Below are 27,992 nucleotides of genomic sequence, written 5' to 3'. Positions count from 1 at the left end.
ATTGCTACCTTAAACCCCTTTTGATTTTGATGTACGCTTACAGACATTCTGCAGCATCCAAATGTCACACAGATACTGGGCAGGATATTATCTTGTCTTCTAACATCACACTGATGATCAAAAACACAAAGTAAAGAGCAAACATGGTGAGGCCCAGCAGTTTGTTCATTTTCCATTTACATGCAGCGATTGAGATAATCACAAAGAGGAGCATGAGAAAAAGGAGAACAATTGCACAAAACAAACCATTGCTACTGACTGCAACTGGATTGAGTTCATTGAAGATAGAGTAAAGGAACCAAGGAACTGGCAAACTGCAAGTAAAGGAAAAGTAATTGAAATAAATGTTTTAAGGCAGTTCATTTTCTGCACCATAACAAAGCAATTTTCCCAAACTGTTAGAGGGGAAAAAATGCACGATTGCATTCAGTGAACTCATCATAAATCTAAAACTGATGTTGTTCATGTCAAAAACTGCATTTGGATAATACTTGAGCCATCATAATGCAATCCAGGAATGGAAAAGGGGTTTTAAAATAACACCTATGAATTGTGCGTCTCAGCATGCCATAATAAGGATGTCCTGATGCTTTATTGATAGAAAGTACAGGCACAGATACTGAGCTTTGATTGCACAGGATCTCTGAGTGACTAGGTGTAGGGATCCTCTCTGTAAATCTTTGGTGTTAGCCAAAGACTTGTTTTTTCAACACAAAAATGCAGTCATTTTATGTAGATTCAGAATTAGGAGAAGGTGATGGACTAAGTTATAAAAATCTGTCTTTCCTGGTTGGGTTAGGTTTCTAAACAAACTATTAGCTTATTGCTCAGCTGCCCTACATTTAATTACAGCTAAAGTAAAATTAAGAGCATGTTTGGACTAAAAGCAGTCAGCTCTCTATTTCAGAAGAAATAGGGTATCTTTCAACATTGAATTAATACTTACCCAACAGTGATATCGAAGATATTGCTGCCTACAGAACTGGAGACAGCCATGTCACCTAAGCCTTTCCGAGCAACGATGACACTGGTGATAAGGTCGGGGATGGATGTTCCCGCTGCAAGTATGGTTAACCCCATAATTTCCTCTGATATCCCAATTGTTTCACCAACCTAATAAACACAGAGAGTCGGGTAAGGCTGTTTGCTTTGTAACATGGAATTTAATTGCTCTGTCCATTCTTTTGAGGCTTTATGCTGAATTTGAGCCAAAATATTCTGAATCCCCTTAAACATGGTCACATTTTTCTGCTTTGTGGATAAAAAGTTAGATTTCACAGTGTGTGTTGATCTTGGGTTTGTTCTAAAAGCTGGACCACTGGGCCTGTGATCAGTGTTGCCAAGACTAAGAAAGGTCAAGTCAGCTACAGCACAACTTTTCTGTCCCAAGTTCACCTCTTTGGATGTCTTCCAACTTTCCCTCTCCAAATTTAGCAGCAGCTCTGTATGATCCAAGAGCTTTGGGAAATGTCAGTCTTTGGATTTATGGCATGATCAACTGCTGTGAATGTGCAATATATCACTAAATACAAATTGTGGGTCTGATTCGACAAGATGCAAGTCTTATTTCCCAGAATACCAGGTGAACATTAAGGCACTGGGAGTTAACGTTTAGCAGCTTCCAGAATCAGAACCTGTATATTCCTAGAATTTTAATTAGGTTGAGGGGTAATTATGTTCAGCACAGAAGCATTCATCAATGAAAAGGCAGTATTAAGATAAATCTTGATGGCACTTTTCCTTTCACTGATGTACACATTCCCTTGGAAGCTCTTGAAAAAGAAAACTCTGTCAAATTGAAAAGAATGAAATTGAGAATTCCCTTTTGGGTTCTAAACAAACCAAAGTTTCTGCTGTGGTGATGGATGAGTGCAGCTGTAATTCAGCAGATAAAATGCCACAGTGATGCTGTTCCTTCCTTCTCCCTCCATCTACTTGTTCTGAAATAGTCTTGTTTGCAGAGAGAAAATAGAGCCCTCACCTGGTGAGCCCACCACACCATGAGGTAAGAGAATACAGCAATCCAGAGGATGGATCCAAAAAACGTGATGACAAAGAATTTTTTGGAGTCCTGTTAAAATCAAGTTTGAAAACAAAAGCATGGAAAAGTTTCAGGAAAATTTAACAACCTCCAGTGAAAATATTCACCTGAAACCCTTCACTGTAATCAGTTGCTTTCATGTGGACCCTGGTCTCTCTAATTTGTATTTGGATTTGTCAGCTTCATTAGGTGACCAGTAGTTGCTGGTCTTGTGGCTGTGACGTGCTGCAGCCAGGGCTCCTGTCCCACTCCCAGCAGCATTAACAGCACTTCAAGTGTGCAAGGACTCTAAACCTGGCAAAATAGAACTGGGGACTCTTCTCAAGAGGAAATCTACAGCTCAGTTAATGAATGTAGTAGCAGAAGGAAGATAGATGCTTACTGGGTTTCTAACATCAGGCAGAGTGCTCCAGAGAGGAAAGACAATGGGAAAGAGGAAAAGGTAAATGGCTTGTTTTTTCCTAGTTGCTGGCCATTCAAGAGATAATGGCTCGTCGTTTTCTTCATCATCTGAGCTGTCATCACTATCTTCATCACTGTCAGAGCTGCTGTCTTCTGAGGTGTCACTGTCGGAGGAGGGCTGTAGATCATGGGGGGAAAAAGAGCCAGTGTGTTTTAACACAATTTGCTGCACAGCGTTTATTTACCATGGTCTTGCCTTGGTCATGTTTGTAACACGGCTGAGGGCAGTCACAACCCACATTTCGCTGTTGTGGACAAATTCCAGGCATAGCCCATCTCAGTGCCTGTGTATTATGTTAACTAGTTTGCATCTGCTAACTATTACCAACTTTTACATGGGGTTTTGACTCAAATGAAACATTGACTGTCTGTCCTTGAGAAACCTCCTCATCAGAACAGGTGAATTACATCTATTGAAAGGATGGATTTGGGAAACAAAACAGAAATGTGTGCTGGTGAACACAGGACAGGTAGCTACTTGTATCTTCCCATATGCTGGAGTACTCCTGTAACCTCAAAAGAGTCATCTAATGAGAAGATACTACACAGTTTCAGTCAGTGTCATGTTTTGGACCTGATTTGTGTCTGGAAGATGAAATGTTTCAGCTAGCACATTATCTCATTGCTATATACATTGCTATATACAGCCTATTTTTAGTTGTCAGTTATGGGAAACGAGTTGGGTCCTATCCCAAAGGCCCTAGAGAGGGAAGAAGGAAAGGACATGTGACATTTGGTCTGGACTGAGCTCTTACTGCCTGTAATAGTTCAATACCTGGGCATCTTGTGGTGCATCTGCCTTCTGTTTGTCTTTGCTGGCTTCAGAGTCACTGGCAGGAGTTACCTGAACTTTGCTTGGTGCTGCCTTTTCCTCTTCTGCTAAAAGTAATAAGAAAGAATACTGCCTTCAGTCGCCTTAGTCTCCTGTGGTCCCTGGGCCATTTCATGTTAAACCGAGTGTAATTGCTTAGGTTTGCTGTTTGTTCTCTCTGTCTTTTGTGGATTACTAAAAGCTGGGCAGAATCTGCCCCACCTGTTGTAGAATGATACCTTGATGCCTCCATGACCTATCTGAAACTGCTGTAAAAGGCACATTCGTAACACCAAGGAAATGCTAATTATCTGATCTACAGCTGGTGTTTCTTGTTTCATTCTGGATCCTGGAGATCTTATTAAAGCCATCCTTAAAACCCAGAGAGGATATAAGCTTTGCTTCTCCTTTATTTTCTAGTAGAGCATGGTGTTCTCCAGGGAGCTTATATTCTTCAAGGCTTCTGAGAAATGACTCCCATGTGCTGCCAGACTTTAATCCCTAATCATCTGGTAGCTATTCAAAACAAATAGGAAAGTGCTGACACATACAAGGAAATAGCACAGAGGACATTGCAGTTGTTCCTGTGTAACCACGTAGCCGAGAGGAACACAGAAATAAGTAAGTAAATAGCTGCTTTTCAAACTGGTGACCTGTCAAAAGTGGGGTCCCTCAGGGATTGATATTGGGCCCAATGTTGCTCAATGTCTTCATAAGTGATCTGGCTGATTGGATCAAGTGTCCCCTGATGAAGTTTGCTGATGACACCAAGTGGACACTTTGGAAGGGAGGGACACACTGCACGATCATCTGGACAAGCTGGAAGAGTGGGCTAACAAGAACCGTATGAAGTTCAACGAGAACAAGTGTAAGGTTTTGCACCTGGGAAAACACAATCCAGAGTGCAGCACAGGCTGGGGAGAAGCTCTGTGGAAAGGGATGTGGCAGTCCTGGTGGCACAAGCTTCATAGGAGTCAACAGTATGCTGCTGTGGCAAAGAAAGCCAACAGGATGCTAGGGAACATGACCAAGGGCATCACCATCAGAGAGAAAGATGTCATTGTCCCACTCTACTTGGTGCTTGTCAGGCCACACCTGGAATTCTAGGTTCAGTTTTGATCCCTGCTATGCAAAAAAGATGTGGACAGGCTGCAAAGTGAGCCTGGCTTTTCTCCTTGGAGGAATCTTCCATGTCTTCTGCAAATGTGCCAAACTTCCAAGGTAAAATGAAGGTACTTTGTTTAACAAACACCTCATTTGCAGGGTCTACCAAAGATCAGTAGCACCCAACTTCTGCCTGTAATGGCCTGATTTCCCCTCTTCTACCCTTCTGGTGGCAATTTACACTATATCGTTGTAGCACTTTGTGTTTGGATGCTGTCTCGCTAACCACTCCTAGAGTCCCGGGGGGATGGCTTTTATTGCCCACTGTTAGCGCACATCGATTGATTTCTGCTGCATTATTATAGCAGCCATCTGTGATCTGTAATAACAGAAGATATGTGTTAAACCATCACATTTCTTTGCCAGCCCTTGGGTGCTGAGTGCTGGGAAAGGTGGGGGATTGCAGCACAAAACAAGACAAACAGCACCAACTCTTCATGCACTCACCTTCTGGTTTTGATCCTTCTCCCACTTTGGCCTTGGCTATATTGCTCAGCATGTCAACCCTGTCTTTAAATTTTGCTGTGGATGAGAAGGACGCATTCATCAGCAGCTGCCAGTGATGCAAACCCCCTTTACTTGCCTCCCCCAGCACACACACACACTCTCCCCCCTTTCCTCTTGCGCAGATTGCCATCAGCAATGACTTGTGAGTTGTTCTGGCTGTAGCCCTAGGTTTTGGCTGCTGCTAGTTGATCAAGCTGTTATATTTAAATACTTAGTACTATGGCAATTATGCCAGCAATTTCACATGTAACCAATACTTTCTAATTTAAAAGAAAATCTGGAGGGAAGAGAAATCCTTTCCAGGGGATATTTGTGCTTCATAAGAAGCAAATATAGGAAGAACAGAGGAGGAGTTTCAATGCAGTATCACTTTGTTCCTAAATGACTGTTGATTTCTTTTCAGGCTAGATTATATACAAGCTGAAAATGACACCTTCCTTCTGCCATGTGGCTGCTGAAGAGGTTTTACTGTGCTCTTGCAGCCTGGTGACCTGATGGTAAGGAAAGATTAAAAACCTTTCATGTTCCAGTTATGTGGAAAATGGCTTCTGTAAGGAAGCATGAACATCTCCTCTGCTGGAGTTGATCTAAATTCCTGGTGTCCAGGTTCAACATGGCCCAGGCTACCTAAGAGATCATCTTCACCAGCACAGTGTCCAGTACTGTGTTTTTGGGACTACTGAGGACTTGTCCCACTGTAAACCATGCTCTGCGCAGCTAAGCTGCTTTATTATTGTGTGTCTCCATAGCTAGGTGTTGTGCTCAAATATCATAACTCCTACTCCTATTGAAAGCAAGCAAGTTGTTGGCTCAAGGAAAAGCCTTATTTTGCTCTAATCTGTATCCTCTGAGCTGCCTACTCAACAACTAAGCAGAGGGTTACAGGTTTTGCACATAGTAGCCACAAGAAATTGGCTGTGCCTTGCTTGGCTTGGGTTGTAAATTAACTTTCTTAGAAAGTTTTATCACACCAGTTCAATCTACCATACTGCTGCCCATGCTGTGGATTCCCCAGCATTGGATGCTTTTAAGATTCAGCTGGACAGAGTGCTGGGACATCTAGTCTAGGTCATGCTTTGCCTAGAAAGATTGGACCAGATGATCCTTGACGTCTCTTCCAAACTGAGATTCTACGATTCTATGAGCTATTCTCCGTTGAAAGGCTGGTTGTGACTAAAGAACCTGGACTCTTCCAGGCTCCTTGCCAGTACTGAAGCCTACCAGAGGGGATGTGAAGCACTTTGCTTCGTACCCTTCTACTGATGCTAAGCACAAGCATACCCATCAGTGCAGGGCAATGAAGAGGTGACCTGTTGCTCCCAGTCCCCTCTAACCACTGGGCAACGCATCTTTTCGTTCAGCTTTTCCCAGAAGCTGTTACAAAAGCTTCTGTCAGCAGGGTCAGGGCGGTCAGGCTCAGGCTGAAAGAGATTAAGCAGATTCAAGTTCCTGGCTTACTGCCCTCACCTAGGCTGCAGGCTGTGAGCACCGACCCAAGAAGAGCCTCTGAGCATCTCTCTGTCAGGATAGACAGATTAGGTCCAGGCCAGTGTCCCATTCTCATGAGGTCAGTCTGACTTAAAAAGGTGTTAATTCCTCTGGCACACAACTCATGCAGGATGGGCTGAGACTGGAGGAGTTGCTGGCTATAAGCTGGTCAGACCTGCAGGTCAGCACTGGGAGGAAGGAGATCTGTCAACTGAGTCCTTGCTAGTGCTGGGGTTTAGCTGGGCAGGGCAGCTGGGGCTCTGCAGCCCCATGGGCTCAGCCCTCACCCAGGGGTGAAGTCCCCAGGGCATTCACTGCTGGTGAGCCTGTCAGACAGGAGATGTCTTTGTCCAAGGGCCTTGGGATGCTCTTCAGGAAGATTCATGTCCTATGGATTGACAGCATCTAGGCTGGACTGAAGGTGGCAGCTGAGCTTTGACTTGGAGTATGGCTCTTACGTTTGTTTAATTCTTTGGCTCTAATATTGAATCTTATAGCACTAACTTACAACATGAACAGCAGGAAGGATTTTTTTCCTTTAAATTTTGGCATGAACCTGGAGGATTGGGAGATTCTGCTGTTTAAAAGTGGAAGTATGTATGTATATATATATAAAATTATTCCTTTTGCCTATTTCTATCATGAGTCTCTTAAAGCAAGTGATTGAATGCTAATGAAGCAAGGAGAAACTGTAGCTGCGCTCAGTTCCTAGCTCTACACTAGCCTGCACCACTGCTGGCTGCTCTCTTCTGGTCTGATTTCCAGAGTCATTAGCTTGTGAACTGGGGTGTGCTGAGGGTGGACAGCTCTGACACCCCTGCTGCTGGAGCCTTTTACTTCCTTCAGAAGTAAAAATTAGGCTTCTGTCTTCTTCCCTCTATGATTAGAGTTTAAAGAATAACCCAAGAGTAAGACTGGAGGATCAGAAATGAGAGGGCTCCTCAGTCTTTCCAAAATCCTTGCTCCCTTTAATTCCCCAACAGTTCCCTTTGGTGCCTAACTGAAGATCTTGAGAAGATCTCAAGCTCTGCTTCTACACCCTTGGAGAGGAAGTGCAGAAAAGCCCCAAGTTACCAGAAACTTCTCATTTGAAAATAAAAGCTTCTCAAAAATGTAATTCAGGATGCACTGTAAATGTTAGAACCACTAAAGTCCAACCCCTCATCCCCTGCAGAGAGAGGCTGAAGTGTAACGAGCCCTTCCTAATACAAAAAGCAAACACTCTGATCTGAATCCATTTTTCAGATGAGAAATTTTGCTTCCCCCAAGGGATGTTCCATTAGTAACAAACAAAGTTTGTATTCCAGACTCCTGTATTTCTAAACCCTGCCTCTGGAACCCGGTTGTGCAGGCTGAGGGCTGGCTGGTTTTCCACATTTTGGACCCTTGCTGCCCTGAAATGGTTTCTCTGCTGCCCAGATAAAGTGCAACTGCAGCAGAGAGAAGGAAACCCTACAGAGAACCTAATTTCAGTAGCATAAGTTAGGAACTGCTGAGCAATAATTGGCAACCTTTTCCTTTTGTAGAGTGTTCTTTGCCACAGCCTCAAAGTGCTGATGCTATGGGCACTGCCAAGAAGGAACAAGGACCCTTGGGGAAAGATCAATTGATTTGGGATCATCTTTTATGTTGCAACCTAATTACAGAAATGTATCTGGTACAGACAGTGCTGCACAAGCTGCAAAGAGAAGGACTTTGCTGGTGCTCAGTGGAACGAGGCACCCAGCTGCACTGAGGGCACTGAATGGCTGCGGTGCTTTTAACACAAAGGGTGAGCCTGCAGCCCTGATATGCCTTGGTGGGTTCAAATCCTTTTCAGAGTCATCCTGGGCAAGTCACATCATTTTTATGGCCAAGATCCTCAAGGAATTTGGGTTTCTCGATCTATTCATAAATGATTCCTTTTCTTCAGATTCCCTTTTCTTTAGGTATGAATTTATCAGGCTAAGGCAAGGTCTTCTACAAGATACACAGGACTCTGGCTCCTTGATTTTGAGTGCTGTGCTGTTGTAGTGTCAGTAACTTTCTTTATCATTACTTGTTCTAAGGAACTGTCTGTTCTAGCAGTGTTGAGTGGAACAGGCATGTACCTGGGGCAGAGGTTTTGTCCTTATCTCAGTGGTATTATTATAGTAATGGGTGTAAAAAATAACATTTTTGGAGAGACTGTAGCCGAGCTTTGCATCCTGTTGTATTAGACTTGCTTAAGTACATACGGTCACACTCCCATCTAGTGGCTGCTGCTTACAGAGACTAACTCAAGGTCTGCCTGGCTGAAATGAGAGGGCAAGTTGTCTTTTAGAGAAGATCCAGACTTCCCCTCCAGCCCCGTTTATCCATTATTCGTAAGGCGTAATGCTAACAGCCTCTTTAGCAAGGCCAGTGGCTTACAACTGCCTTGCAACCCCCAGCAGAAGCAAGGGCAGTAGAGCAAACCCTGATGATTCTGGGTCTTGTTAGGCTACTGTTAGTAATGTGATAGATGCCTCCACTAAAATCTGTCAAAGCAGGCACTTATCTGCCTCTCTGTCCTTATCAAGCTTCCTTTGTTCCTCTGTCAGTTTGTGCAGCTGGGATTTTGATCTGAAGAGTCCTTTTTGTAACCTCTGTGATAGAGGTGTTGATCTGCTTAGCTTCAATCTCTCTTTGAATGGACAAGGGATAATCTCTTTAGAACAAGTAGGGCAGTGAAGGGGCAGGGCATGTGCTGAGCTAGGGAAGAACAATCTAAAAAAACCAAGCTTTTTTCCATGTGCTTCATCATTTGATGGAAAATGAACTTCCCCACTGTGTTTGGATTAAAGGTGATACAACATAGCATGTTAAAAGTTTGTGTACAAAGACCCTGGTTCTGGCTGGAGATGTGGCTTCTCTGCTCCCTGGCCAGTTTAAAAGAAGATATCTTAGTCCTGAGCTGATCAGCCCTTGGCCCATTGCCTGCAAAGTGCCATGGGTTCAGTTTACCGTGGTAGTGACAATACCACAGTATTGCAGGGGGGCTTTTAGAGGTGTTCAGTGTTGGTCTAAATCACCTATGGACTGGCTTAACTGCCATAATTGGAACTCATTGTGTGCTTTAGGTCTCAGCTGGGATTTTAACCACTGTCAAAATGATAATTTGAGGGTTTTAACTTCTATTTCCTTTTGTGCAGGTTTACGCCTTGTGAGGGGCTGTGTGCACAGCAGGGCAGGTGTGTAGGTAATGAGCTTTCCTTGTGTTCGTTTTCCTGCTGTAAATGAGACTGATATAGGTTGAGCAGCTCTTTCTCACAAATGCAGTCAGCATTGAATGCTGTTGCTTCAAGGCTGGTGTGAGGGCTGAGCTAAGAAGAGGAAGGAAGATGTGACATGCTATGAGATGGAGGAAGCTGTAACTCGAGTTTGCCCCTGCTGTCAGAGAGACAGCAGAAGATAAGGGATTGCAGTGATTGCCACTGCTTGCAGGGACCCCAGCAACAACAACTGCTTCGCATGCCCTCACCTCCCTTCAAGCAGCAGCTGCCACCACAGCAGTAATCAGTTTACACAGGTAAATTAGGTATGGCAGGGCCAAAACGTGAGCAGTTTGTCCTTGCTAGCCATGCGATCAGAAGGGGTATGTCCCACTGCTGCAGAGCTCACCCCTATAACATTGTCATGCTCAGAGCTGCATTTTGGGACAAGTTGCTGATGCCCAACACCCTGACATACAAAGGCTCTATTCCCAGTTAAACTGCTCTGCACTCAGGGCTGCAAACCCAAGTCCCTCAGATGTAGAGCATTCACTCACCGTCTGTCAGGGGGTCCAGAGTGTGGATCATGAGCTGGAAGATGGTGCTGCGCATTTGAGTGTTGTGTAGGGAGGCTGAGCTGCTGCCTCGCTGTAAGGCTGACCCAGGCTATGGAAAGGTACAATGCAGCAAGTCAATAGCAGTTTCTTCCTCAAAACATCTCCACTGTTGGTTTGTTTCTGTCCTGGGGATGCGTTTATATGGAAGCTGATCTCCACAACCCAAGGAGCAACCTCTACATTTAAGTTCACACGATGGCTGTCAGTACTAGCCATTCACAGCAAGAGACATGAGATACCAGGTCAACCTGTCCTTAGAGAAAGGCTCTAGAGAGGACTCTGACTCTCTCGTCTTTTCTCACAAGCAATAGGACAAGAGGAAATGGCTTCAAATTGTGCCATGGAAGGTTTAGACTGGATATGGAGAAAAATTTGTTCCCAAAAGCATTGTCAAGCATTGGCACAGGCTGCCCAGGGAAGTGGTGGAGTCACCATCCCTGGAGGGATTTAAAAGACGTGTAGACGTGGCACTTGGGGACATGGTTTAGTGGGGGACTTGGCAGTGCCAGCTTAATGGGTGGACTTGATCTTAAAGGTCTTTTCCAACCTAAACAGTTCTATGATTCTATGAAATGCAATGGGCTCACATAGACTCAACACAATGTTATTATAAATTATAATCAAAGCACGCAATGCTTTTAGTCATAACTTGTCATTAACTGTAGATTTATATAATGCTACAAGATAATGCTACAGTCATGTCATGTGTCCTCGAAAGCTATGGTGCTCTTTTCTTACACCAGAGTCAATACCAGAGTCCTAATGAGCTTTTGACTGAACATTAATTAGTACAGGTATGTTAAGTGCATAGAGGAATAAGAAGCATCCATATGAAGAAGTTGTTACATTAAATACATCTGCAGCCACTACATCAGGCCTCTCCATGCAGTGGCTGGCCAGCAATGAGGAAGAGAAAGAGTCAGCAAGTTAACCAGCAGCAGAGGAATGAGCTCATCAGCGTTTGCTGTGGGAAAGGACAGACCCTACCAACCTCTGCTCTGGGAGCCCAGGTGGAAAATTGGCTATGAAACAGGTAAGAATTGCTCTGAATTTCTCTCTTCATGTTTAAAGCACTGAATGAATAGCACTCAATTGACAATAGCTACTCAAATCCACTTGGAAAGCCTGGCTGTCTCTTAAATTTTATAAAAGTTCCTTTGAGGACACAACTCATCCAGGTGTCCTTTTAAATAAGCTGTGGATATTGTGCCAAGCATGGCTGGTTCTTTGCACAAAGCAGGCTTTGGTCCTGATTTCCTGACACAGAAGTTGACACCTTTATTCACAGCCTAACTTGGGGAGGGGTTCAGAATACAATGACTTCATCCCTGCAAAGCTACTTAGAACCTACCTGCAGCCTCCTCCCATCTGCTGGCTTCTTTGCTCCATCATCTGCAACTGCCCCAGTGCTTTTCTGTATGCAAGCAAGAACAAAAGTGATTGAACACCACTACTGTTTCACCTGCTTTTTGAGGATCTAATAACAGTTCTTCAGGCTACTGTCTGTGAGAAAGTGGGACAGCTAACACCCATGACCAAAGCTGCAGATGGGGTAACAAGTGATACCATCAGCATCCCAGCAACACACCTCACTTGAGAAAGGGCGAAGAGAATCTCCTCCAACATCTGTCATCTGCAAGAGGCTTGGACAGTGTCTCTTACCAGAAGCCTTTTCCCCCCTGTTTAACACAGAATTATCAAGTCTTGTTCCCAGACTAAGAATGTGTTCTGCAAGTGGTTTTTTGGAAACTCCTTTACAATAACCCAGTAAGCAAAATCCCACGTCTTTGACAGTAGATAGGAAACCACTATCTTTAGTAAATGCAATGGTAGAACTCCCTTTTAGTTCCATTCTCTCTACTATCTAGATTGCGTTTCTCTCATTTTATAACCATAATTATTGACCAGTACCTGTATTCTGAGGTTTTGTTTGAATATGTACTTTGTGAAGGAGATGCAGTTTCTCTGTGGTTTATGCTAGAACGAATTATTTCCAACTTGCCCTCTGAACAATAAGGACACCAACCTTCCGTATATGCTCTGCTGTTGCTGCCTGCACAGCATTCAGCTTCTTGCTTAGCTCCTGCTTCACCCATTGTTCTAGGTGCACGTTGTGTTTCATAGTGAATACATATGTGGCATAGGCAGTCAGTAAAAGGAGGCTTTCCCACCAGTCAATGACACTGTCTAGGAAAAACAGGATGAGCATCATTAAGTCTACAATGTAGAATGAGATGTCTCTAAATAAGGGCCACCATGTCAGGTGGAGTATCTCCCTTGAGAAGAGGGCACAGGTGCCAATGACAAAGAGGATATTAAACACTGCGGAGCCCACAATGGTACCGATGCCAACGTTGCTGTGTGAGATGAAGACACCTATGAGGGAGGTGAAGAGTTCTGGTGCTGATCCACCTGCTGCCATGAAGGTGGCTCCAGCCACATCTTCAGAGATCTGCAACTTCTCTGTGATCACTCCCAAAGCAGGGACAAAATACTCATCACAGACAATGGCCAAGGCCACAAATACATACATCATGCCAAAGATGTGAAGTACAACCCACCCTTGCCTGCGTTCTTCCACACTGAACAGGTCCTGGGGATATTCTCCTTTGGACTCGTATGGTGGCTTTTCATCTGGGTAGTTTCCACTATCATTGCCTTGCTGTGGTGTTGTACCCACTGATGTAGTGATGGGCACAACTGGCTCAGAATCCACATACACACAGTGCCTTATTTTGGGTGCTGCTGTGACATTGCCTGTTACAGCAGTCCTGTTGTTGGCGATGTCCCTAGAGGTCACTTTGACAGGGTCCATCGGTTGGGGTGCTAAGTGTGGAGCTGGAATGGCAGAGGGGCTGAACTGGAGCTGATAGAGGGAAAGGACCAACACTATGGCAAGCAAGAAAATGATTCGGTTCCGTTGTAGCCGCCGCCTCCTTGGTAAATGCATTTCCTAAAGGTTCAAAAATCAGAGTTGTGTCCAGAAGCCACTGAAGACTTCTCTCAATCAGCAGTTTGCTGTATCCATCATTGCTGTTTCTAGCTGATCTTAAGCATCAAGAGTGAAACTGTGACACAAGATGTGGAATCCTGCGAAAGAAAATCTGGTGTAAAAAAACTAAAGTACTGCAACTTCCCCCCATATGAGTAACATCACTGACTACTTTTGTCAATAAAAAGTAATTGACTTAAATGAGGCAGGTCTAGATTCAGGTTTCAGTCTGATTTTTTTATGACTTTAGGCTATGCTGATTTATAATCAAAGGTTTGGCTTAATAGAGAGGAGTTGGTTGAGTCCAACCTGAGCTGAATTCTGATTGGACCTCATGCCCACATCCAGGAGCTATTCTGTGGTTTTACTTCAGTTGTTATTCTGTAATATTAACAATTGGACCAATGTTCTGCAGGTGGAGAGGCTTCTGTCAAGGAACCTACTTTAAAGGGCTAGCAAAGATGATGCTTGGAAGACAAGATTATGCTGTTAAAACCTCCCACCTAACAGACCAGCTATTCACCTATGTAATCTTGACAGGAGGATGAAAACTGCTTGATATTCCCAGCTATGCTGCTCCGTGGCTCTCCAGCTTTGCACTCCCACAGAATACCAGCCAAGCAGTGGTGAGCTATTTTCTTTTAGTTTGAGAAGAGCATGAGGAAGATTTGGTTCTAGTAAAACTGAGGATGCAGAGCATCCATTTGTTTCTATGACTACATCATTTCAAGCCTTTCTGTAGAAATCAGAGCTGGCAGAGTGGAAATGTAATCATACCTTTTATTAGCGGATAATTAGCATATCTTGCATAATTATTTGAATAGCATTTAGAAAGAGAGAGAAATTGTAAATGCCAGAGTGACAGAGCCTGCAGCTGTGGCAGTATGAAGACAGTGATTTGGGGCTGGAGAGAATATACCCTTTAGCACTGTTTGAATATTATAGCTTAGAATAACACTCTTTGTGGATTATTTTTTCCCTGAGTGTAAATGTTACATTATTCTTCCGCTGGATGTGAATCTCAGTCTTGTAAGCCATTCTCAGATAAGCCCTTCATGCAAGTTAGCACACACTTACCCTCTTGCATAACACCCAGTGAAGTAATCAGCCTAAATTTCTTGCAAGACAGGCATTATTATCTTCTTTTATATAGTTGGGAGGATCACTAAGGCAACAGTAATAGAGGGTCATGGGAGTACCTAGATAAATAGATGATATAAGCTTTGCTTTTCATATGTAAAAAGAACATAAACATGCATATGGCAGAACTGCATAATGTGTATAACAAATTGCATGGTATTAGAAAATTACCCTTCCTAACAAAAATGAGAGTAAAAAGAATTACAGAGAACAGAAGACGTATGCACAAACTCCCATCTAAACACTGGTTTTACTTCTTTCCAAAATGATCTGCCTAAAAGTCCTTTTACAAGCAGAATCTTACCCAAAGCTGGGATCAACTGTAAGAGCTTTCCAGCCTTTCACAATACCTCTAGTCTTGTAAGTTTAGCGGTTCTTTTAGAGGCCAGCTCCTGACCAGCTCCTTACTCACTGGCTGGACTGTCTCAATCACAAGAGATCTGGAGCAATCAAATGAACCTCCACAGCTTACCTCCCAAAGATGCTGTCCAAGAGGAAGAGGAGTACCAAGGGTTGAGTGTAGTGCTGGAAGCTTCTTTGACACTTAACAGCCAGACAGGAGATGCTGTTGAAGAGAGAGGCAGATGAAAATTATCCCATTTTCACGAAGCCTCTGCTGATGGAGTCCTAATACAAGGGAGGGTCAGATGTGAAGGACATCTTACTGGAGGAACAGCCAATCCAGTTTAATACCTGCAGTCCCTAAGAAGATTAAATAGTATTGTATATATTTGGGTCTATCTCTGAAGCCAATACCTTTGTCTACAGGTTATTCTCAATATGAGGACAGGTGATTATCTGCATTTCAAACCACCAGATGAAAGCACCAACTGTGAGACACGTACCATTCTCATGGCTGCTATGGAAGAGAGCAGTAGGGGTAAATCACACCACTCCTCTGCATGGAGCAGTGGTCCCTTAAACAAGACAACTTGCACGTAGCTTCATCTTCAGCCATCTCTACTTTGCAATGCCCAATGGAGGTTTAAAACTCATTGTCTCCCGGAAAAACCCCTTAGCTCCTATACCATGACCATGGAGGTAGAGGCACAGTGCAGTGCCCCGTGCACAGGCAGTGCTTGCTGGCAGAGCAACCTGAGCATGGTGTCAGCAACCCTTTCGTGCTGAGTGGAACTGATACGGTGCAGTTCTGCACAGGAAGAAATAACATTCCTGGCCAAAGATTTAACGGCTGTAAAACTCCAATCAGCAGATTTATCACAGGGGGGTTAGGAAATGATGATTTGATAATTTTAAAGCAATTGAATGAAGAGTTTTACCATGGAGTTTATTGCACACCCCCCCCCCATCACTATTCCCCATTTACAGCACAGGGAGGAGGCCCATAAGCCAATGGGGATGCCTTCACACACTGTGCACAGCAGTCTTTATATCGTGGTGGTACTTTTCCACCAATATTGGCATGTAACTGTTTTTCTTTCCCTAGTCAGTGCATTGTTACAGACTTTTCCTGCTTTTCCTTACTGTTTTTCTCATTTCTCCCCACCTCGAGGCCTTGTGTGGAAGGGCGGGCACGGCGCGTCCCGGCCCCTTCTCGCCTCGGCCGCGGCGTTCCGGGGGGAGGTTTTCCGTGACGGACTCATGGCGGCGCGGCGGGAGCGGGCTGAGCCGCACCATTTCCCTTCCGCCGCCCGCCTGGCCCCACGCTCACCCCTCGGAACACCTCGGCCTGTCCCCGGGGAAGGCTGCGGGGAGAGGCGGCGCTGAGAGGGAGAAGGGAGGAAGGGCTGGCTCCGCGCTGGGCGCTCCCCCGGGCCCTGGGTGCCCCTGCTGCTCGCGTTCTCCCATCGAGGCTCAAACGGCCGCGCTCGCCGCTTCCAGGCCTGTACAGCCGGTTGGTTATGCTGCGTGTGGTTCAGGAGCAGATCTATTGCCTTAATCTGAACTAAATCCCACCTTTTGGTGGGCAAAAGGGTAACTGTTTTTTCCCCCACCTCACTGAGAGGGTGAGATGCATCCCTCCATAACTGCAGCTTCTGTAGTCATGTGTGGCCTTTCCTTCCTCCTCCGTGCAGGGGCTCAGAGTTCTCCGTGCGGATAGCAGAGAGGAGCAGCTCATCATGCCGACCGTGGTGGTGATGGACGTGTCGCTGTCCATGACACGGCCGGTATCGGTGGAGGGCTCTGAGGAGTACCAGCGGAAGCACCTGGCTGTCCATGGCCTCACCATGCTGTTCGAGCACATGGCAACCAACTACAAGCTGGAGTTCACGGCCTTGGTGGTGTTTTCATCCCTCTGGGAGCTGATGGTGCCCTTCACGAGAGATTACAACACGCTCCAGGTAGGGTGCCTGAAACACGCAGTAAGTTGTCAACATGAAATCAAAACAAAGCCTCATGCATGTTGCCAGATCATGGTGAAATTGAGTGATTTTATGTTATCCTGTGCACAACTTCTTGAATTAAGTGGTTTACCCTTATTTTAAGTATAGGTGAAATCAATGCATTTGAAACATTTTGCTACTTTTACTACTTTTATCAATTTTTCATGTCACCACTGGAGTGTGGCCAATTAAGTTAAAAGTGGGGATGGAGGAAAAGACTCCCTGATGGAATTCTTCCAGTGGTTCTGTGACATTCATGTTTTTGTGTGTAGATGTTGATTCGGTCTTGATAACTGATGCAGCAAACGGGACCATTTAAACAGGTTTTGAGTCAAGTGATTTGGTAGAGAGATGGTGCCTTTAACAGTCTGTAGCAGTTGAAGCACGGTGAGAATAAGTGATTTTAGGCCTCACAAATGTGATGGGAAGTTGGGAGAAAATGGGAAGTCCAAGAGGGAAATTTCACATGAATTCAGTAAGGCACGACAAGTAAAAATTATACATATGTATCTGAATATCATGTACAGTATCAGGATGAAATGACACGTTGCTGTCCCAAGGCACCGTGTTTTGGGTTTGTCTTTTCTGGAACTTATAGATTTTAAAAGATATTCTCTGCTAAGTTTGCATTTTGCAGATGAAGGCAGTGCATTCTCTTTGTCTCTGTAAGAGTTCATTTGAGGAATTTCTGAAAGCCAAGAATCCAGCCAGGCTCCTCCAGCATGTTAGTTTTACATCTGTACCCTTCTTATGATGCTGTGTTATGTGTGAATTCTTCATTTTAAGGAGAAAAGCTGGTTTATGGTTATAGGAATAGAGTGCAGATGTGAGTTTTGGATTCTGTTACTCTTTCTGCCAAAGAGTTTTTGTGAGACAAGCTCCTTGTGCTCTACTTCCTGAATAAAGTTACAGTTGTTCTGATACCTGGGAGGATTTTCTAAGCAGAATGTTTCATGTTGGGCATGGCTTCAGATTGTGAGTTTCCTGTCTCTTTGAGATATGCAAAGGATTTTTTCTCTTAAAGAGCTGTTTTTATAATATTAATTCCTTCAAAATGAGCTGTCATTGTTGTCTCATGATATCATTTCTTATTTCTTCTGTCTTTTTCCTCTCTAATTTTGCAGGTCACATGCAAGAACTTTGCATTGTGTAACAATGCGGTTGTGTTATAATGCAAAGCAAACAGACAGACTTGCCACAGAACTGTGAATAACCTTTCTAATTAATAACTTACCTAATTATGTTTCCTGGACCCTTCACCCAGCAATGACAGTGGTGTTTGTCTTTTCAGGAAGCCCTGAGTAACATGGATGATTATGACAAAACCTGTTTAGAGTCAGCGCTGCTGGGGGTTTGCAATATTGTCCAGCAGGAATGGGGTGCAGCTATTCCTTGCCAGGTACCACTGATTTCACTGTTTTTAGGATCTAGCTTATACTTGGTACTCCCTGTAAATTACAGATAGAAATGTAAATGTAACTTGAAAACTTCAAATACTCTCAGGCACACTGGTGCTACAGGAAGACAGAGAATTAGGATTTTGGATGTATCTGAACTATGAACAGACGTGTGTCTTTATTAAAATACTCAGCAGCAAAAAAACTAGGCTGGCCAGTGTGTTATTGTAGTGGAGTGGATTGTAAAATCTGGCCCCAGAGTGATATTTTGCAGACTTGGCATTTGATATGGGTGTAATCTTCCATCCCAGGAGCCTCACTCGGTTTGGAAAGGGTATAGTCACACATACAGTAACCTTTCTGCTTCAGTACCTCACGGTTTCCAGAGCTTGTAACAGTTCCAGATCTCAAGCAACAGCATGGGACTGCTGCTGAGTGTGTTTTGAACTGTCTTCTTTCCCAAATGAGTCATTTGACATGCATCTGCTCACACACTCCATTCACCCTTTGCAGCTCTCAGCCTTCTGAATTTGCTTATGGCAGTGTCTGCTTTCAGCCCTCTGTTTGCTGAGACACTTAAGAGTCTGTTAGTCTTTCAGTTAGGATTTAAGGTCAGTAATTTTGCAGCTTAGTGAACTAGGAAGATGTCTCAAACAATATTCCTTAAGGAGAAAAAGGATAGAGGTTTATTGCTAGGCAGTGCTTCACAATCTAACAAGGATAAAAGGCACCTTGGAAAAGCAGACTGATTCAAAGCAAAGAACTAGAAAGATGGAAGAACTGAGCATAGATTAAACCTCAACAATTTGGTCTCTCATTTGTGTCATGGCTCATTTTACTGGAACTTCAGGTGATGGGGTGAGGAAAGGTGGTGGGGAATGTACTGTGCAGAGTCTTGTAATAGAGAAGAACATCACTGGTGAGCAGCAGTTCAGATGGAAACTGAAAAGACTGTAAAAGAGAGAGATTGAGGATGAAGAGAGAATACAAATGTGGATGTAGCAGATGCACATTGAGTTTCAATTGGATTTGATTTTCCTTACCTCTCAGCCAAAAATAATGCCTGCTGTTGCTGTGCAGTGCTGCAAGACCAGTTACTTGACTACTCTGTAGGGTCTCTGCTGAGTGTAAATAGTTCCATTAATCAGTGCAACCTATTAGTGCAGGTTTCCACAAGAAGTTACTCTGGACATGCAACTGAAAGGAAAAATGCACATTTTAGCTTTGATAGTTTTGTTGCAGAATGTAAGCATCTTGCAGCTGAATGTTTGCAGTCAGGGTAATTAATACAGCCTTTTGTATGGCTTCTGTGGCTTGCAGTGGAAGTTGAGTTGCCCTCCTGATTCTGCAGAAGAAATGGGTTTTATCCTCTATCTAACTGCCGAATTACAACAAAGTGTATATTTACCATGCACATGGTTTAAATTGCAGTGGTTACATTTTCAATTTCTCATTTATTTACCTGTTTCTGGAAACTTTTGCAATTCTTTCCCCATCTCTGTGCAGGAAATCCCACGTGAGCAGGGATTTTCAGTACAGAGCTGCATGCTACTAGGAAGGCTGCTGGAATGTGTTGGTGTGTAGTTGCCCTCTGCAGATAGAAATGTGTCTTTGCTTGGAATTGCTAATCCATCTTCTTTCATTCAAGGTTGTTCTTGTCACTGATGGCTGCCTGGGCATCGGCAGAGGCTCCCTGAGGCACTCACTAGCTACTCACAACCAGCGGAGTGAAAACAACCGCTTCCCACTGCCCTTCCCCTTCCCATCCAAGTTGTATGTCATGTGCATGGCAAATCTCGAAGAGGTGATGTCTTTAACACGTACCTTCTTCTTTGTTGCACTGGATAATTATTGGTCTTCTCTGAACTAATGATCAGGTCAGCACAAAACATACTTTGATGTTCTTGTGCTTGGTTTTAAAGTTTAATTGATATTCCGGTGCTTAAGTGTTGGTTATTTGCTGACATGTAATGGTAGTATCTTTTTTAAAGTTTATTATTGCCCTGTTATTACCTAGTGCATTTCCATTATTATAATGATCTTTGTAAATCATGCCAGTTTCTCCCTGGGGAATATTATGCAATTTGTATTTGTCTATATTATTACCTTTACTGCATTAATGACATTGAATGGTTTTGGGGGCTTTTCTTAATCTACAGTTAAATTCTTGAATAAATTACTTCTATTGCAAAGATGCTGAACACTTAAACCAATGATAGCTTTATGTAGAAATGAGAGTGAGCAGAATTCTGTAGTTTCCAAGCCAATATTCAGACCATCTCCCCTGAGTTTTGAAAGAAAGGTAACTGTGTGCTTGCTCTTCAGCTACCTTTGAATACCAGCTTTAAAACTCTTCACAGTAGTTAGAGTTCTGGTGAATAAAACATGTTTAAAAAGAAGACTAAAGTTCCTTAGATTAGGTTTTATTAATAGTATTGCTTTTGACTTGGCCCCTATATTCTTCTGTCCCTCTCAGAAGGATTTCCTACTTGTGTGTGCCATAGATATTTCAGCCTCAAGATCTCTCTCAAGGGTGATCCTCTTGATTAAGCTGGATTGAAGCACTGTTTACACATCAGAATAACTGGAAAAAATGATTAAAATCTTTATTAGTGACAAGTTTAGGTGTTTTCACAAGCATTCTCTAAGAACTTCTCAAAAAGAATTTTATCTGCCTTCCCTCCTGAAAGCTGTATTATCCCAAAGGAGCTGGAAACTTATCATTACCAATAAAATCTTGTACTAGTTAAGGCATTCCTGTGTTCTTGAAGACTCAGGGCTTCTGGGGTTTCTGGTTGCTTAACCTGCTTTTAAAGCAGAACCTAACATGCTAAGGCAGTATATTGGGAGTTGGACTCTATGATCCTTATGGGTCTCTTCCAACTCGAGATATTTGATGGTGATTTGTTACGAGGCCAAACGCTGCATCTGGTCTCATATAAATGCAACATAAGGAGCACATTTCCTGAGAAAGAGAGACCAAGAATATTGGTTTACTCAGAAGGGAGTGAGATAACAAAAAGTCCTCAGAGCATCCAGTCAGATGCTTTTCTGCTGTGTTGTGTGTATTTTCTGACAATATTCTGGTTCGTATAAAGAGAGTAAAAAGAAAACACAAAACGTTTCACTTTCTTTTTTTACAGCTTCAAAGCACAGATTCCTTGGACTGCCTGGAGCGGCTCATAGACTTGAACAATGGGGAAGGGCAGATTTTCACCATTGATGGACCCCTCTGCCTGAAGAACGTGCAGTCAATGTTTGGGTTAGTAGACTTGTAGATAATACACCTTGGTGAAGGTTTCCAGTTAGTATCTGTAATGGAAAACAAATATAATAAGAAATATGGTGATACGAGGTATTTTAATTAACCTTTTAATTTATGATCTCCTTAACTGTATTTTCATCTTGACCTTCCCTGGTTGAGGTCAGTATTTATTATTTAGTCCTTATGTAACCAAATTATGGCATCTGTTCATGGTTGGTAGATAGAAGGTACTAATTTCCACAGCTGCTGTTAGTTTGACATCAGTGTGATAATATGCTGCTTTGTTTTGTAATTTAGCAATGCAAGAACTAGTGATTTAACTGTAGTTAAAAGAAGAAAGTTTTGTGATAGAAGTTAGTGTGCTTTAGACAAACTGTTTTCACTTAATATGTCTTACTTTTTCCTTAATAATAACTGATCATGTTCTAGAAAGCTAATAGATGTGGCTTATACACCATTCCATGCTGTTCTCAAGTGTGGCCACTTAACATCTGATGTGCAAGTATTTCCCAGACCAGAACCTTTCATTATAGATGAGGAAATAGACCCCATTCCTAAAGCAATTAATACAGGTAATAAATCTTTGATTGCTTTTTTATTTAAATCCATTCAATTTCTACTCTTCCTGTATAGTTACTGTTTCATTCACTTTTTCTCTTTAGGGATCAGTTGCTGACTGTGTAATATTTTGGTATATGTGGCACCAGGGGACAAGAACATCATCCTATTTGAGCTGCGTGTACCTGGTGAAAAGGGCACAAGTAAAGGCTGAGATTTAGGAAGTCTCTGTCTATAGGTTGTCCCTCATCTTGGCACTGCTTACCAATACTAAGATCTTTTAGAACACAACTGTGCAGAGAAACTCTTTCTCAGCCCTCCCAGCAGTGGACACTGCAGATAGCCCATCCCTGTGACTTGCAAATGGCGAGGTACACTTCTGGGAGAGAATACACTGAACTTCACTGCTTTGCCTTAAGAATTGAGTTTGAACTGTGGCATCGGAATTGCCCTCAGCTCCTCAGCAGTGCACGTGGCCGCAGGCATTTTGTTCTGTCCAGTCAGGTGCTGTGGCTCTTGAACAAGGTTGGCACCCTCAGTCACAGCCTAATATGGCTAAATCAGCAAGGGATGTGATGGGAGTTCCTCCTGGCTTGGAGCTTTCTGGGACATGCAAAGAGAGCAGCTTGGTTAGATTGTATACCCAGGTGTCCTTTTGGATAATTTCTTTTTTTGTGAGTTTCTGGCTCTTCTGGCAGTTTAATTTCCTGCATTTGTCCTGTGGACTTCCTTTTTTCCTGTGTTCATCAACAAAACGTGCACAGCTTGCATGTGAATAAGGACACAATAGTGGTAAAATCCTGCAAGGCAAGGAACTGCAGCCCAGAAATCCCTGCCACCAGCATTACCTTGATTTGTTTGGGGTCTTTAAATCTGCAAGAGGGGAAAAAACCATTTCTCATCTGGGGGGTGATCGCTTCTTATTTGTAGCTGCATAGTGTTTAAATAGGAATGAGTGTGTCTGTACCAAAATAGCAAAAGCAAAGAAAAAGAGCTGCAGTGTGCCTTGATGAGGGAGATTTTATGTTGCATTCAGCCCTACAGTGCCTCTTATAATTCCAAAGATAGGAATTTGCATAAAGGAAATTTTGCTCAGTGTGCATGGAAATGCAGCCTGTGGTGTACTCAGCCCCTGAATTCCTCCATGGCTTTAATCAGGTGTTCATTATTCAGCTATGAGAAAAATCAATTAAATTGCCTTTGAGCCAGGTCCTTCAGTTGGGCTGTCAAGGAGAAGCCTGTGCTCCCTAGTCCCAGCTGCAAAACAGGCTGGGTTTGGTTTAGTCCTTTGTTTTCTCTTGTTTTGAATGTATAAAATGGCAGTGGATTGTCTGCAGTGTAAAAACCAATGTGCACAGTTCTGTATTTGCCTTGCAGCACAGCTCATGGACAGCAGTATGAGTGTGATGAAAGTTACGTTCTCATCTTAAAGTGTCATGGTATTAAGTATGAGTGTTTGTTAGACACCCTAGTCAAGGTCGGGGCTCTGTTGTGCTCCCTCTTGTCACTGCTTCAGAAAACTTAGTGGTGGAAGAAGTGGTAATGTTAAATTGACTCTGAACACAGCCTTTTCCAAATCCGACTTAAACCTGTTGTCTCCCCACAGATCTAGAAATCGTTGGGTTTGTAGACATAGCTGACATTTCTAGCCCTCCTGTGTTGTCCAGACACTTGGTTCTGCCCATTGCACTTAACAGAGGTGAGCAAGTTCTGTTTCTTTTAGCAAAGCCTGCTTTGAGCTTCCCTTGTAGTGTCTGTGGTGGTTTAGACTGGAAGCACAGGTCTTTTACTTTATCAAAATGGGAGATGCCTCTAAAGACACGTTTGTGTGGTTACATTAAAATGAAAACCTTGAACTCTTTCTGTCTGGAAATACTGTGTTCTTTAGAAATTTAATAGAGGGAACAATATCCTTATGGCATCATTATTAATAGAACATGCTACACTTAAAGCTAAATATAATCATGGGCCATAAAATCTGTGGTGCAAGATGAATATTTAACACCTCAGAATCATGTGTTGTTGTGAAAAATCTGATCTTAATCACAACCAGATTGCTCACTTGTTCGTAAGCATTAATTGCTGCTCACTGGGGCCAAGGATATTGTATCTACACAAGTGACTGGTGTAGGCTTTGAGTATGGTTAAGCAGCATGTTACTGACTTGTAGCTACTTGAGTGCAGCAGCCTGTGGTAAAAAGGGTTTCCCCTTTTGTCATGGCCTTTGGAGTAGAGCAAAGAGAAAGTGAGATTTCTTTTGATAAAGAAGAAAGCAAGTTCCAAATATGCTTTCATCTCTGTATAGGCCTTTCTCCTTTGAAGATATCAACAGTTAAATCACAGCTGTATTCCAGCTGCTAAAACAAAGTCATAGTTTCTCATAGTGGCTGCAAACTGCATAGGAGAGGCAAACTTGAAATTCAGGATGCTTTTGGTTCAGAGGCAGATGTGTATTTGTTTCCAAACTCTTTGTGCTATTTCATTTCACTTCTGATTTCTTCAAAGCTGAGGTTTTAGTTGCAGTTTTTTGGTAACTCTATTTTGTAAGTAGGATGCAGTGCTCTATTGATATGACATTATAGTGCTGCTTTGCCCAAACAGCCCATTTAGCAGGTGGTTGTTCTATACAAGTATTAATTAACTCCTGCATGGTAGAAAATACAGGGTGGTGCCATGGAAATGGAACTTGTGTGTTTGAATTTATTCTCATGTTATCTCTTTGCTTGCTTTTATTCTCCCCCAGAAGGTGATGAGGTGGGACCTGGGATCACTGATGACACCGAAGATGAGAATTCAGCTAATCAGATTGCTGGGAAAATCCCCAACTTCTGTGTTCTATTACATGGCAGCCTGAAAGTGGAAGGCATGGTGGCTGTTGTCCAGTTGGGGTATGGACCTGGATGTCTGCCTGAAAAATCTCTTACTTTGCTCACTGATGCTTTAGTTGTAAATTGTTTATATGTGTTCTGTACAGAGCTCAGCACTGGTAGACAAAGCTGTGTGGTTTTAGTTGTGGATATGTTTCTGCCCGTAGAAATTGCAAATAATGAGCCTCCACACAGTGGGAGGGCAGCAGATTATAGGCAAAGAATTCAGCCTTTGGGATTTGCTCTTTTCAATAGGCCTGAGTGGTATGGAATGCTCTATTCACAAGCTGATAGTAAGAAGAAATCAAACCTCATGATGTCGCTCTTTGAACCTGGTCCTGAGCCCCTTCCATGGCTGGGGAAGATGGCACAGCTTGGACCCATTTCAGGTACTGGTCATGCTCATTTGAATAACTCTCACACATTCAGTGTTGTGAGAAGGATCTTGCCAAATCTTAGTTGTTAAATTCATTTATTTTCTTTTTTCTCCCAGATGCAAAAGAAAATCCTTATGGAGAGGATGACAATAAGAGCCCTTTCCCTTTGCAACCCAAGAACAAGCGCAGCTATGCACAGAATGTTACCGTGTGGATTAAACCAAGTGGCCTCCAGGTAATGAGATGAGTTTTGGACTTGAGGCTTTGCTTTGATCAGCAGCAGCCATCTTATCAGCAAAGTGGAGTCTGTGTGTGTCTTGTCTGTTTAATGCAATTGCTTGATTGCTTTTCTTTCATTTTAATAAACTGCCTCTTTAAAATGTCATGATTAAAATGCAATCAGAAAGCATAAGTTGTTTAATGAAACTGTGTCTCTAGTGTAGCATCTGGCTTAGTTTATTGGATTTAGTATAATGACCATTTGTTGGAGCCTTTGTGTGCTGCAGTCTTGTCAGTGTCAGGGTCATTTATCAGTAAATAGTGGAGGGTTTCTTCTGCAGCTTCCCCAGCAGTTGCCAAGAGCTTTATGTATTTCTTTGTCTTTCCTGCAGACAGATGTACAGAAGATCCTGAGAAATGCAAGGAAACTCCCGGAAAAAACTCAGACCTTCTATAAAGTGAGTAACATTTCAGGCTGCCCACCTTTGATACAGAATGCTAGTGGTGCATTTGATGGGGGAACACACACTGTATGTTCTGTGGAGGCGTGTAGGGCTCTGCAAAAACCTACATGGTAAAGGAGACATCCTGGGTCTGTTTTACAGACTCATTGGGTGAGATAAGGGAGGCTCGTTTCCTGCCACCATATTCTCTGCCAGGGTGGCATAGACATGTCATGTTTACATGATCCCTGCTACTTCCATGGTGAACTTCTTTGCAGAGTGTATGCTGTTGTCCAGGCAGAAATAAACTGGGATCAGACAGAAATAGCAACACAATTCTGAGTCTGAAAATGTCTCCTGTATTGTTTCTACAACTGAAGTGAAGAAAGACAAAATTCCAGGCACATTTGGCCACATAATAATAATCCATGATCTACGCTGTAGCTGGAGGTAATTGCTGTTCCTCCTGTAAGCTTAGTGCTGAAGCAGTTTGATGCTGTAGCCGCAGAGACTTCAAGCATGAATAAGCACTGGTCAGTTTATAGTGAGGAAAACTCAATATAGATACATTTTGCTGGACACTGTGGTTGAAGGCAGCAGTCAGTGAAGCCTGAGCTGGAGGCCACATCTGCTGGGACACAGCCAAAACAGGCACGTTCAACAGCAGAAAAGGGAGAAGTGGAAATTTATAGGAAGGCATCAAGGGCAAACCAGCTCTTCAGTTGTGCCACTAGCATCTTCAGCCCTGAAGCACTTTTATCTCATGAGCAGCTGCAGTTTCCAGCAGCTGAATTGATCACTCAGGTTATTTTCCTCTCAAGTGAAGAAGCTTGTCTTTAAAATAAGAAGCAAGAAACCACTTTTTGTGGAGAGGCTCATAGTGGCTTTAAAAGGCATTTTCCTTCTTCACAGGAACTGAATCGCTTACGAAAGGCAGCTCTGGCCTTTGGCTTCTTGGACCTCCTGAAAGGTGTGGCAGACATGCTGGAGCGGGAGTGCACTCTGCTTCCTGATACAGCTCACCCCGACGCGGCCTTTCAGCTCACCCATGCTGCTCAGCAGCTCAAAGTGGCAAGTACTGGAGCGTCGGAATATGCTGCCTATGATCATAACATTGCTCCACTCCAGACAGACTTTTCCAGCAGCACCACTGAAAGAATGTAAAGTCTCCATTTTGGGAACTTCTATAGATGAAGACTCACGTGGTTCAACTCTTCTTGCCCTGCTTACTTTCTAGGGCCTGTTTAATTACTGTTTGGAGAGCTTCCTATCAAAATGGGGTCCCTGACCTGCATCAGTACTCTCTAAAGACATATAGCTAGTTTGGAGGGGCTTTAGTCAGACCTGGAAACAGTGGAAAGCATCCTGAAGTCAATTACTGTGTTGGATGATGGGTGGAAGTTACTCAGTACATGAGAGGAGAGAAAATGCCATCAGGCAGCAGACTGCTCATGGCTTTTGGCCTCCCCAAAATGCAGTTACTACATAACTGAAATCACTGGTAGAAGTATCCTGAAAGGCAGCTACTCTACTTTATACAGTGACTTGATTAGTCCAAAGAAAATGTGTGAGAATCACTGTGCAAGATAAATGCAGCTAATTACAGGGTGTTGTCACTTGATTTTATGCCCGACTTGGAAGTCAGTCTGTACTGCCCTAATGAGAATTATCATCACTTGCATGGCAGTGCTTATGCTTGTGAAAGTACCCAAAATCTTGTGAGACATGTTTTTTATCTGTGTAATATTAATAAAGAATAGTTCTTCATTAAAACTTAATTTGGATTATGTTCCATTTTCATAGCATCCAGGCTGTGTGGCCTGAAACATTGGCCTGTTCATAAAGAATTCAGTTGTACAACCTCTCCATTCAGGGAAAGAAAAACAACTGAACGAAAGCAACATTTGGTTGTAAATCTTTATTAATATAAACACATTCTTTCTGAAGGGCTAAAATTCAGTAGTGTAAGATCCATGACAGCTTGCACTAGGTACCACAATTTCACTGAGAAATACAGTGCATGAATACATACAGGATTCCGAACAGAAGTTTAAATGCCCAGTGGAGAAATAAAGTGATCCTTGCTG

At 43.1% G+C, this 27,992-nt stretch overlaps 2 protein-coding genes across 7 annotated transcripts; one reads left to right on the top strand and one right to left on the bottom strand.

The window, feature by feature from the left end:
* Window positions 1–64: 64 nt before the first annotated feature.
* SLC24A1 (solute carrier family 24 member 1) lies at window positions 65–13,252 on the bottom strand (the record flags this gene model as incomplete). The annotated part of the gene is made up of 9 exons (XM_080626199.1): window positions 65–314; window positions 947–1,113; window positions 1,982–2,071; window positions 2,424–2,621; window positions 3,279–3,382; window positions 4,926–5,000; window positions 10,243–10,351; window positions 11,654–11,716; window positions 12,329–13,252. 9 exons carry the CDS (start codon window positions 13,250–13,252, stop codon window positions 65–67), a joined length of 1,980 nt encoding a protein of 659 aa, XP_080482325.1.
* Window positions 5,323–27,631, top strand: INTS14 (integrator complex subunit 14). Of its 6 annotated transcripts, none has more exons than XM_080626200.1 (15): window positions 5,323–5,482; window positions 11,092–11,335; window positions 13,710–13,920; window positions 15,203–15,314; window positions 16,471–16,737; window positions 18,071–18,178; window positions 19,825–19,980; window positions 21,320–21,438; window positions 21,871–22,013; window positions 23,606–23,698; window positions 24,743–24,887; window positions 25,122–25,255; window positions 25,360–25,478; window positions 25,855–25,920; window positions 26,818–27,631. In XM_080626200.1, exons 4-15 carry the CDS (start codon window positions 15,252–15,254, stop codon window positions 27,067–27,069), a joined length of 1,665 nt encoding a protein of 554 aa, XP_080482326.1. In that variant the 5' UTR covers window positions 5,323–5,482; window positions 11,092–11,335; window positions 13,710–13,920; window positions 15,203–15,251; the 3' UTR covers window positions 27,070–27,631. The 6 variants fall into 6 exon arrangements, with proteins under 6 accessions (XP_080482326.1, XP_080482329.1, XP_080482331.1 ...); XM_080626201.1 differs by lacking the exon at window positions 5,323–5,482 and adding an exon at window positions 9,625–9,672; XM_080626203.1 differs by lacking the exon at window positions 15,203–15,314.
* Window positions 27,632–27,992: the final 361 nt, after the last annotated feature.

The sequence above is a fragment of the Psittacula echo genome, assembly GCF_963264785.1.
Source record: "Psittacula echo genome assembly, chromosome: 10".
NCBI lineage: Eukaryota > Metazoa > Chordata > Aves > Psittaciformes > Psittacidae > Psittacula > Psittacula echo.
The sequence above is the reverse complement of the archived record's forward strand: the minus strand, read 5'-3'. Positions and strand labels throughout refer to the sequence as shown.

Bases quoted from the DNA above. Each gene is read 5' to 3' on its own strand.
- INTS14 (XM_080626200.1), top strand. From the start codon at position 15,252: ATGAAAGCACCAACTGTGAGACACGTACCATTCTCATGGCTGCTATGG. The intron at 16,738-18,070 runs GTAGGGTGCCTG...TTGTCTTTTCAG, and splicing joins GAGATTACAACACGCTCCAG to GAAGCCCTGAGTAACATGGA. The intron at 18,179-19,824 runs GTACCACTGATT...CTTTCATTCAAG, and splicing joins GTGCAGCTATTCCTTGCCAG to GTTGTTCTTGTCACTGATGG.